At 32.5% G+C, this 12,135-nt stretch overlaps 2 protein-coding genes across 3 annotated transcripts in view; both read left to right on the forward strand.

Moving 5' to 3' along the window:
- The window catches only part of LOC110998980, a 129,783-nt gene that overhangs the window by 82,758 nt on the left and 34,890 nt on the right, over window positions 1-12,135 (forward strand). For both annotated transcript variants that reach the window (XM_045630799.1, XM_045630800.1), the window contains exon 3: window positions 9,076-9,198. In XM_045630799.1, coding sequence (XP_045486755.1) covers window positions 9,076-9,198 — 123 coding nt within the window. The remainder of the gene's footprint in view (window positions 1-9,075; window positions 9,199-12,135) is intronic.
- LOC110998981 (tubulin beta chain) lies at window positions 2,616-4,237 on the forward strand. Its single transcript, XM_022267810.2, has 2 exons — window positions 2,616-2,751; window positions 2,897-4,237. Exons 1-2 carry the CDS (start codon window positions 2,695-2,697, stop codon window positions 4,181-4,183), a joined length of 1,344 nt encoding a protein of 447 aa, XP_022123502.1. The 5' UTR covers window positions 2,616-2,694; the 3' UTR covers window positions 4,184-4,237.

A 12,135-nucleotide genomic window follows, 5' to 3' on the forward strand; every position in this document is an offset into this window, starting at 1 on the left:
CTTGATACCTGCCCATGGACACGGAATGCCAGAGGACTCGCGAGAACTGGCCATTGTTATTAAGGCCTAGGTTGCTCCGTTCAAGGCGTTTTTTTAATAGATAGCAAACGGGCTGGAAACTTATCTGATGATGATAAGCCCATTGCGAATGGGTTGCTGGACTTTCTAAGAATTCGAAAAAGGTTTGAAGGCAGCTTCGTTCGTAGCGGAAAACAGTTTGATGTTATAAAAATCTGATACGTCGCTGAAGTGTAATAACTTTGGTACATTTTTCTTGAAGTCTGAATGATACTTATTTTTATATTACATATTATTGGGTGACATAAAATTTAAATTTGTTATACAGGATTAACTGTATACCTTAGTGGCTTTATCAGCAGTGTTGTGTAATGAGTTGAGGGCGCCTCTCAAACCGAAGGTCATGCTTTAAAAGCCTGCTGTGCAATAGATTTTATAGTGGAGTCACCTAGTGGTTTTAACTAGGTAGATGAGAGTCGCACATCCCTGGTGGTCGTAGGTTCGATACCTAGCTGTGGGCCAGTGGACTTACTACCTAGATGACCATTTAACACTCGTACAGTGAAAGTAGTAATCGTGAGGAAACTGTCATGCCATAGTTAAAGTCGAATGTGTGTTAGGTATAGACGGTTGATCTAAATTCCTATTAGAAATGATCTCATTTCTAAGAACGTGTATATAACGTGAATATAGATTTGGAGGCCCACCCCTATAAGGTTTGGTATTATTATAAAACATAGTGAACATTTAAATTAATTACACGACACTTCAATGAACTAAAATTGAAATGAAAAAAAAAAGTTTTCGAATTCCTTTCATAGCTTGGAAACCAAGAATTTACAAGTCAAAGCCGTATATAATGTATTTTATGAAATAGAATGAAATTTTTGTTTGAATGAAAAAAAATTAGGCAAATTAATATTTGTACAACGTATGTTGAATCAGAAAGTTCAGGGTAAAGGGCTCACTAAGCGAGATAAACGTATGATGTTATTATAAGTTAGAAAGGGACGGATATCATTTACACATCAGATGCTTTAGCGAGATCCTTTGACTTGAAACTTGTCCATTCCCTAATTGATGAATTATACAGAGTTGTTAATTATATTAAACTTCTTAAATACTTCAATGCTATAAGTAAACATAAATTAAGTTTTTTAGGTTCTTTTTTACTACTCGATCCCATATAAAGACTAATAATTCATGCCTAAAAAGTTATAAAGGAAACATGGGAAAGTTTTATTTTTATTTGGTGGTAATAGCAGCTCTACAAAATTTTGGATCTTTGATCTTTTTCCTCTTATCCCTCGGACACTCATACAATATTCAGGAGCAGGTACATTACCTTTCAGGTAATTAGACACTTCACACATAGTGAACGGATTAATCTTTGACAAGGGATAGTTTAAATCGTAATAACTATATTAAACTGTTATCAACAAAATTAATTTAATAAAGAGCAATATAGTCCAGTGTAGTGCGATAGTTAACATACAATTAATCATGTGGTTATTAATGCAGACTAGAAGCGCTTTTCTATATTTTATTTATTAAATGACATAAACGCCATCTGTTTTTTAAAATTAGAAGCTCTTGTGTCAACCAACAAATAAATGATAGTTATAATAATGATTACGTTTATAATTTACCTTTACCTAACCTTTTGATTAACTCTATTGAAGCATTGTTTAAAACATCTAAAAGTTGGTAGGAAGCAACTTGTAGTATATAGTTAGTATCAAAGGCTATAAAAGTAATGTTTGATATAGTTAGAATTTTTTTTTATTTTATTAAAATACACTTAAAAAGCGATGATACAGACATAATTGTAAGCAAGCTGTAAGATCCTAAAGACAAGTTTTAAATTTCTCTTTTTATAATAGTATTTAGATATATTAGATTCGCAATCAGCATTAACAAATCGGGCGAATTCGGTCCAGTAAATGTGAAATTCCTTTACCAAAATTCTGATTGGAGCCCGCCGTTTAACGCAAGAGTGCAAATGAACGGCTCAACTGATCGACAATTTATTTCGATGATTTTGCACTTACGAATATAGCACTAACCCCCACTAACTTTATTCGACGAAAAACGCAAAAAAGCTTATTATTAGTAAATTGCTTATAGAGGCCCACCTTCAAAAATCTTTCTTCTTTCTGTTTTTTATTTCATTTTCATCTGAACGAATTTTTTTTATTGTTGGCAATGCATAAGGTTTTTAGATAATGTTGAAATTAAAAAAAGAATCAGCGTCGCTACAACATTAGAGTCTGGGCTTCCGATTTCTGTATTTGTTTGGTGATTTTTTTTCTTAATAGGCAGGTAGGTGATAACTCATCTAAACCATAAGACATACAAGTATTAAATGCGCACATAGAAACTCAATTTGTGCACGGGGTTCGCAATATAGAAATTGTGACAAAAAACACATTTATTTTTATTTAAACACATACAATATTGAAATTCTTATCGAATTTATTTGAATTAAGATAATTGAAAAAGTTTTTATATGCCAATGTTGGCTAGATTAATTTTTTTTTTTATTTAAAATTACATGGAATGCGAGTTGAAATCTTTCATTTCGTGCAATTGTTTCGTCTGTCTAGTTGGTTGAGGACGTGAAGTTGGTCAATATTTTTTCAAGGAGAGATTATTTAAGTTCTAATATAAAATAAGATGAGGGAAATCGTACATATACAGGCTGGCCAGTGTGGTAATCAGATTGGTGCAAAGGTATGTATATTTTTCTGAAAAGAAAAGAAAATAATTTTCTAGCCACTTAAAAGCTTTAAAAGCAACATAATTTCATCTACCTAATTATATTAGGTAGATGAAATTATGTTGCTACCGTGCAGTAACATAAATCGTCCGTTTCCAGTTCTGGGAGGTGATATCGGACGAGCATGGCATTGATCCAACTGGCACATACCACGGCGATTCCGACCTTCAGTTAGAGCGTATTAATGTGTACTACAACGAGGCAACCGGAGGCAAATATGTGCCCAGAGCTATCTTGGTCGATCTGGAACCTGGCACGATGGACTCCGTCCGCTCTGGACCATTTGGGCAAATTTTCCGGCCGGATAACTTCGTCTTCGGACAATCTGGTGCAGGAAATAACTGGGCCAAGGGTCACTATACAGAGGGTGCAGAATTGGTTGATTCTGTATTAGACGTTGTAAGAAAAGAAGCGGAGGGATGTGATTGCCTACAAGGCTTTCAGCTAACACATTCACTCGGTGGTGGGACCGGCGCTGGATTAGGAACACTACTCATTTCAAAGATCCGTGAAGAATATCCTGACCGTATCATGAATACCTTCAGTGTTGTACCGTCACCAAAAGTATCCGATACAGTAGTCGAACCATACAACGCAACTCTATCTGTGCATCAACTGGTAGAAAATACTGATGAATCCTACTGTATTGACAATGAGGCACTGTATGATATTTGTTTCAGAACCCTAAAACTAACGACCCCCACGTATGGTGACTTGAATCATCTTGTATCTGCAACTATGTCTGGTGTAACCACTTGTCTCAGGTTCCCTGGTCAATTAAATGCTGATTTGAGGAAGTTAGCTGTAAACATGGTACCTTTCCCTCGTCTCCACTTCTTTATTCCTGGGTTTGCCCCTCTAACATCCAGAGGCAGTCAACAGTATAGAGCTTTGACTGTTCCGGAATTGACACAGCAAATGTTTGACGCGAAGAACATGATGGCAGCTTGTGATCCACGCCACGGAAGGTATTTGACGGTTGCTGCTATATTCAGAGGACGTATGTCAATGAAAGAGGTGGATGAACAAATGATGAATATTCAAAATAAGAACTCTTCTTACTTCGTGGAATGGATTCCGAATAACGTTAAGACAGCCGTTTGTGACATTCCGCCTCGAGGCTTGAAAATGTCGGCAACGTTCATTGGAAATTCCACGGCTATCCAGGAGCTGTTCAAGCGTATTTCTGAGCAGTTTACTGCTATGTTCAGACGTAAAGCATTTCTACATTGGTATACTGGTGAAGGTATGGATGAAATGGAGTTTACCGAAGCGGAGAGTAACATGAATGATCTAGTGTCTGAATATCAGCAATATCAAGACGCTACTGCTGAGGAAGAAGGTGAATTTGATGAAGAAGAGGAAGGTGGAGATGAAGGAGACTAGACTGTTCTAAGATTCTTTTATCGATTTATTTTATTAAAATATTTGATTGCGTTTCATATTTTTTTTATTACCAACTTGAAAACAATGAGACGGCTAAATTTGTAGTATTTTCTTTTTAAAAGTTTATGGCGTCACATTTACGGTGATTCTCAATCACAATACGCTGAGAACTAGACAATGTCTTACAAAATATGTGCAGTGTTGGCAAAGAACTGAATTTCTATGTGCGCATCTGGCTCGTACAGAGAAATAGGTCGTGGAAAAACTTATTCCTCAAATCAAAAAATCATTTCACCTATTTTTCAATGATTTAAAAATGATCAAAGAATCAGAATTACTATTACTTTGAACATTGGTTAGATCTTTTTATTCAAAATCACTATTACCGATTGTTTGCGGTCAGACAAACTGGGCCTAATCTATATTAGTACACAATATAATTACATAGTTATATAATAGTTATACAATATAAATATAATATAATTAATTAGTGTAATATTCTTTGTATATTATCAATACTTATACTAAAGTACTAAGATATTCTTACTGATATAACATACCAACAGTTCGTCAAACTGAATTTTCAATACTCAATTAAAAGCAGGCTGTATGTATATTCAGAACTCCAATTTACAAGTCTTGCATAAAACATGCAAAAATTCTCAGAATCCTTTCATAGAATTATGAACGAATGGCTGAAACCGATTTTAAATTAGCCCAGCCTACAACCTTAGTTAATTTAGCGATAAGTGTTAGAAACCGTGTTTATTTATTAAAACTAAATTTTATGTATGCCGTGCAGTGGGAACTTCTGCTACACAGCATATAATTGAGCCCGAGCCAGTAACAGCCAGAAAACACGCACATTTCTGAATTAAAATCTATTTTATTCCTTAAAAAATTGTTAACTTTATTGATTATCATTAATAATATTTTGTGTATTTCGTTAGTAATAAATGATATGTTAAAGAAAATCGTGAGAAAGTATTCGTCATTCTCAATAGTAGTTTTTTATAGAAAGATAAAGCTATAAGTTAAGATAATACTACATTGGACTTTCAGAGTTATAATATAATATATAGTATCTAGAAAATTTCGTGTATTATCATAGATATATGATAATACATGAAATAATATAATAAGGCAATGTGGTCGAAATAATACACATAAACGCTCAATCCTTGTATAGTCTGTAATACGAGATTATTTTTATTTACAGAATAGTTTAGCATGTGACAATAGGCAAGCTAGGAGCTCGCAGTAGTGCTCAGTGAGACAAATCACTACATACGTTCATAGTTCATACTTAATAGGCTTTATGAAACAGTCCATGGATGTTGTAGTAAATAAAAACATTTGCGACCGATTTATTTAAATTGATAATCGAATCTTGTGAACAATTTTAGCTTGTGGTATTTTTATATCGTATTAGCTTTCATGTTTTTTAAGAATTCACACAACAGTTACTAACATCAGAACCAGATTAACGAAAATTAACAGTGAAATTTTGATCTGAATCTATGTATGGTCTTGGTCAATTTGAAAATTGCTGGTTTTAGTATAGGTGTAGAAACTGTGATCCAATCGTGACCTGACAGACGCAGCCAGACGTGATAATTCTATAATCCCACATAACAGCGTCAGGCTTAGCGTATACACTGACTGTTGATGAGATTTTGAACTACAAATTCTGAACTGCAGCAAAAGTCAATATTCACTACCTAAAGGTATAAAATTACGATACGTAAGACTATGATAAGTTCTTTATTATTAAAATTAAATTATTAAAAAGCATGACACGAAAGACGAATATGAAGAAGGTCGGTTGAAATTAAATGAATTTTAAAAGCATTTAATGAGGCAATTTTATGTGTCACTCGATAAATGGAAGACATGAATCTTAAGAAATTAATATTTGTTAAGAATAGATTTACACATTGCCATTGCCATATATATATAATCTTCTTATAAAAGTTTAGTGCCTCTCCATAACTGGAGGTTAGCCGCCAATCTCTTGAAGCGTGTCTTGTCTTGAAGATGCAACAACTCTTCAACAGCTGCAATAAGCATTCCCTCCCTAACGTTGCGAGGTCATGATTTCGTCCTTCTACCAACCGATTACCCTGGATTTCGCCTATTACCTATACATTGTAAAAGCTTCACAGCCGTACAGAACAATTGGGGATATGTAACGAAGGAGAACTGCGACTCGGAGTAGTGAAGACAGCACAAAGCTTTCTTTATATTGTTGAAAGATCGTCGAGCAATTTCAATTCGAGGCCTGCTTTCCTGATCAGGATCCCACTGGTTTGTAACCCAAGTTCCCAAATACCGGACCTGTTCCAATGTCCTTTCGTTTCGTTTCTAGAAATGACCATCACCTTCTCATCAGACCGTCTCTTTTCCTAGTTTCATGAACTGTATTAACAAGCATTTGATCTTCATCGTACATTGAAGAGGCTTTTAAAACAGTGTAGTTTGTATTGCGACTGTTATGGGACACCAACCTCTAACCAACCTCAATGGCCTCTGATATATTGGCTTCGTAATATATATTGAATAGCACTGGAGACAATATAACCATGCACAAAATATTACAAAAATAAGCTCAACGAACTAGTAAAATATAAACTCAACTCAACCTAGATCCTCCTTTGAGACAGTTAAAAAGTATAAGTACCTATTGAACCTGCATGTACCAAGTAATTTAAGTTCTATAGAACAAATTCAAATTTCGAATGCCAGTACCTGTACATAACCCTTGTTAGCTGCCATCCGCAAGGTCTTTGCATTAGCTTGACTTAACATTGTTTTGTTAAATTTGAATTTCGTATTTTACACTGCGCTACACACGTATACATTTTTAAGATTGTAAGGGGTGAGAAAAAATAAGCGCCACTTTTGATTTATCACTTATGTTACTGATTTTCTTCTTTTTTACGTGCTGTCTTGTTAGAGTAAAGTTCAGAGTTGAATATTACTTATTCAATACTTTGTTTTGATATGAGTGAGTCATACATACGCTAAGTATCTCTATATCTTGTCTTGCCTTTTACCTCATAACGTGTTTCTTCGTCGTTAACAAATAAATGTGCAATAAAAGAAAAATAATTTATAGTTTACGGGAATTATAATAATTTTGATGGGTTTTATTTTAATTATAGGAAAGAAAGTTCCTTTGGATATATACGAAAACATTTAAAAAAAAATTATTTATCATATTAAATTATTTAAAAACATTTACATTCCAACCATTCAGTCGAGCTTGCATTGAAAGTTAATCTCGAAATCCAGAAAAAACACCCGTTACCTAAAATAAATCTATCAAAATAGAACAAGCCTACGACTATTGATCCTTTCGTGAATTAGTCAAGTCCGCTATTTTCAATCCAGGTTATTCGACGTGGTCCCGTTTTTCACTTAGCCTACCTTGTTAGTAGCTACATCTAGAACTTTTCTATGCTACCCCGTAGACTGTTCGCTTTTATGCCTTAAATTTAATTTAATGATGTGGACTAAGTGATACCTGATTATCTTATGTTCAATAATAAACGTATTTTATGTTATGCTATAAAAACTATGCTATAAAAAAAGTTCTAAAGAAATCATAAAAAGTTTTCTCATAGTTCAAGGAATAAATTAAGAAAATTACATAATAATTGATCAAAAGTAAAATCAATCTGATATCGTAATAAATGAATGGATATGTCACTTACATAACATTATACATTCATCTACAAAGATTCATATTTTAAATTTAGAATCAAAAATCATCGATACTCATATGCATGTGTTACGAATTAAGCCACTAAAACCTTCTTTTATATATATTGTATAAGTTGATTTGTATACCTTTTCAGTGTTTCAATGTTTATAACCATATTGTTGTGTTGACATTATATTACAAGTGTTTCGATAAGAAGATACTTAAAAATGCGTTTATTTAATAAACGCCAACATACTTCCCACGTTTGTTATTATTATTATTCCATAATGGAATATTGATACTTCAAAAAGCCTTTATTAGAAGTATCACGTTACGTTAATATTAGTTATAACATAATTACCAAACAGGGGAATCAATATTAATCAATAGTTTCTTATTAGGCTCACGTATGTTACTTATTCAAGTATACCTTAATTACCTTCTGCTACGTCTAATCGCCCGTCTGACCTTACTATCCTTGAAACAGACATTATTGTAATTTAACGTATTGATACGATACAAGTACATAGATAATAGACGATAATTTGTCGGTTAATTATTATACATTCTGTTAGACCTGTCCATTAAATTGTCTTGAAAAGCATTTTTGAAATTTGATTCCCAATTAGTTAAGGAATAAATTTGAGTTTGCGTCTCTACTAAATGGTTTAATTTGTATTGATCGCTTTATTAATAACTCTGAGTACAGCGGTTACAACGACCATAAAGTAAGTTAACTATTATAAGTATTTAGAAACTCATCTACAGATAATTTTTTTAATTTTATCACACGTAGTTTAACCAATATTATATATATATATATATATATATATATATAATATTGGTATAATATATATATTCTATTACCAGTTACTGCTACGACCCGTAAACATTTATCTTTCCATAAAAGGCTGTCAAATTTGATTAATAGCCGTCAGGACACCTATTTATTATCACTTCGTAATCGTTTTGGTAAATATTTTGGTTAATATAAATCTTTATACGTTACTGTCATATCGACTGTAACTTAAACAAGAGACGATAGAAATGGTTACCAGAATAATTTGATTAAATTTATTTTCTCTTAGTCGAAAATTTCAATCTTAAAAAAAATATGGATTTAATAACATGATGTTATTAAAATAATATATTTTTGTAAGAAAATTATAAAATTGTATTTTTTCAGGGCCGGGTATAAAAGGCACCATGGCGATACTCAACTGTTTGCTGGCGCGACAACTCTGCTTCGAAGATGCCTCTTGCTCCGCCATTTTGGAAATCATACCGCGCGTCTGTGGATCCGAACTTGGTATGTAGTTATTTCCACTATTTACGTGTTAAGTTAATAATAACCGTGGAATAACGGGACATATAACTTTACTTAAATTAATTAATGTATGCGAACTTGATAACATTTTCTTAAATTTTATCTACTCAATAATTTCGACACCTGCCACCGGAACAAAATGCGTTTAACTACAGTTTTAATTTAAAATTGACACTGACTGCTGAAGATGAAGCACACGTTTATGAACACATATAGAACAAATAAATTCGATAACATTTTAAAGAGGGATGTCACGATGCAACATCGACAGATTTACAATCCAAAAGCTTACATCAAAATGCATTTGTTCTTACATCTGGACCCAAGACCAAGATTATTCAATGAGGCTGTTAACAAACTTACACGTAAATTGGTGTCTTAAAGTGGACATCAATCTTCAGACTAATCGTGACGAATAACACAAATAAAATTAGGCAAAGGCGACAGGAATAAGCTTCGTTGATCGATCGCTTAAATTAGCTTTACGAAACGCTATTGTTGTTCTATCATTAGTTGCTAATATAACCGTGAGTTAAATTTTAACATTGTATTCAATACTACCCTCGACAACTTTTTCTTTGGACACACTCAATTATTGGAGTTGTCGCATAATTATTACTATAAATGCAGGTGGCTCTCATAATTATTATCTAATCACACTATTTATATTTTTAATACCAACGTATTCTTCTAAATTTAAAATTTATAATAGAATGAAATCTAATGTTATCTAATAAAATTAAAAATATTAAGTCTAACAACTTGAATATATTTTCCCTACAACTTTAATTACAATTCGTCTACTGAGCCCAATTGCAATATTTAAGTACATTTGTGTTCCCTTAAACACCCGTAGAGTTCCAAAAGAGTGATAGAAAATGATATATTTTTTACAAGACATGGAACACTAAATGGATGTGTCTGTCGCGTTATTGTATTTGATCTTTCAAGCTCAGGGAGAGATAATATCTAGCAACCTCGATTTATAACCTAGGTTTTTATGAAAAGAACCTAATATTTCTATTGAGGAAAGAATGAATGCTGTGTTACATAATAAATAAAAATGAATCGCAACATTTGCTTCTAAGTGCAAAACTCGAGTGGACCAATTCAAGGGTTTTTTTAAATTTATATATGTTTATGAATTCTGAGGAAGGTTTGTATGGAGAAAAAAATATTGAGAAGCGAATGTTATCTGTAGGTTGCATGGTAAATGTTACATAAAAGTTATAATCTATCTCACAGGCTAACTTATACTAATAAAGATCATATCAAAACTACGGACACTATAATTTAATACAGCACCTAGAAATTTAGGGTATTTATATATTTAATAAGAAAATAATAAAATTGCGACACTGACGTATATAACAGGACATATAGATATATTGACAAGCTGACAGAAAGAGATGACTTAAATTCGGCAGTTTACCTATGGAACATTGTATGTCTATGAAGATTGCTTTCTCCTTCACTTTATTACACGTTTACTTTATACTGTTCTATTAAGTATTTTGTCAGTAAGACTACTTTAATTACTGGTCTTACTTAATTATATACTTAAAATATAAATGGCTTCAAACTAAGACATAAAACTATATTCTAGTTTTCAAAATCTTACAACAACCAGATAAGTTATATTAAATAAGTATTTGTTTTTGTGATGCACATTTCATATGTTATAGGGGAGTATCCTTAAGATAATAAAATCATAATTCATAGAGATCCCAAGAGGCCAAAATCAAATTTAAATACAAGCTTTTTGAAGCACACTAATAAGCACAATCACAAAAACTGAGCTTTATACAAACAGAAACATTCAGAATAAGCTTTTATATTTTTTAACATATTCTAAAGAACAATACAGGTGTGAAAATATTAATACACCGTATAACAAAAGAGGTTTAACAATGGTTAGTTTTTTCGACCTTATTGCCTAGTAATAAGGGTGAACCGGTCAAGGAAATGTAACAATAGACCGTAAGGAGGTCAGGAGGGCAAGCTTAGTCACCCAAATTAAAAGAATGATCGACTTTGTGAGTTTTACTGTGATTTATGTGGTTTATGAGGTTTTTGTTCTCAATTTATTTGTTCCTTGAATCCTTAGAACTAAACCTTAAACGATACGTATATAATTAGTTTTTTTATCCACTTGTATATTTTGAGAAAATCTCACAATGATCAATGACACAACGTTTCATACGGTTTTAATCTTATATAATAAATATGAAAATTTAAGCGTGACCATTCCAAGCGCAGTTCAAACGCACCCGGTTTAGAGTGTGTCGAAGATGAGTTGCAGACAATGGTGCGTATTTTATATGCAAAAATTGTCAACATTTTAATATTGACGTCTACTGTCTGTTTATTTGAAAAACAATAACGATTTTTTTTTTAATCATATCATGTTTGGAACTTGATTTGACGTCCAGACTTCTCGGTTAAACGTCCCATATGAAATGCATATTTTTCAAATCATATTTTGTATTACATTTTAATATTCTTATGGATTTCTGAGGCCCCGAAGGTCTTAAATGACTTAAGTCACTGTTCCATAAGATGAATAAGCAAAATGGTCCCATGGAAGCATTAGTAACTAGAAATCTGTGCTTGTCACCATTGGACTATAATTAAAATTTAAGAAATAATACTCGAATATGTTACGGTCGAGCATTGTATTAGTGAAACAATTTTCGAAATGGGCCCAGTAGTTTTTGTGTTTTATAAAGAAGAAAGATTTATATATAAGTATGTTATCATAATAGATCTATGCAAATATTTTCTCTTATTTTTTTTTAACAGACCAAAGAGTACGAACCTCATACAATAGCAATGATACTCAAATTTCTGAACGAATCTATAATTATCGACAACCAAGAGACATGAGATACTCGAAAACGGGTGCTACTTGTGGTGACT

Source organism: Pieris rapae, chromosome 13 (genome assembly GCF_905147795.1).
Source record: "Pieris rapae chromosome 13, ilPieRapa1.1, whole genome shotgun sequence".
Lineage (NCBI taxonomy): Eukaryota > Metazoa > Arthropoda > Insecta > Lepidoptera > Pieridae > Pieris > Pieris rapae.

What these genes read in the sequence shown, in the direction of transcription:
- LOC110998981 (XM_022267810.2), top strand. Translation starts at nt 2,695, where the DNA reads ATGAGGGAAATCGTACATATACAGGCTGGCCAGTGTGGTAATCAGATT. An exon ending in GTAATCAGATTGGTGCAAAG is followed by an intron (nt 2,752 to 2,896) that starts GTATGTATATTT and finishes GTCCGTTTCCAG; the next exon opens with TTCTGGGAGGTGATATCGGA.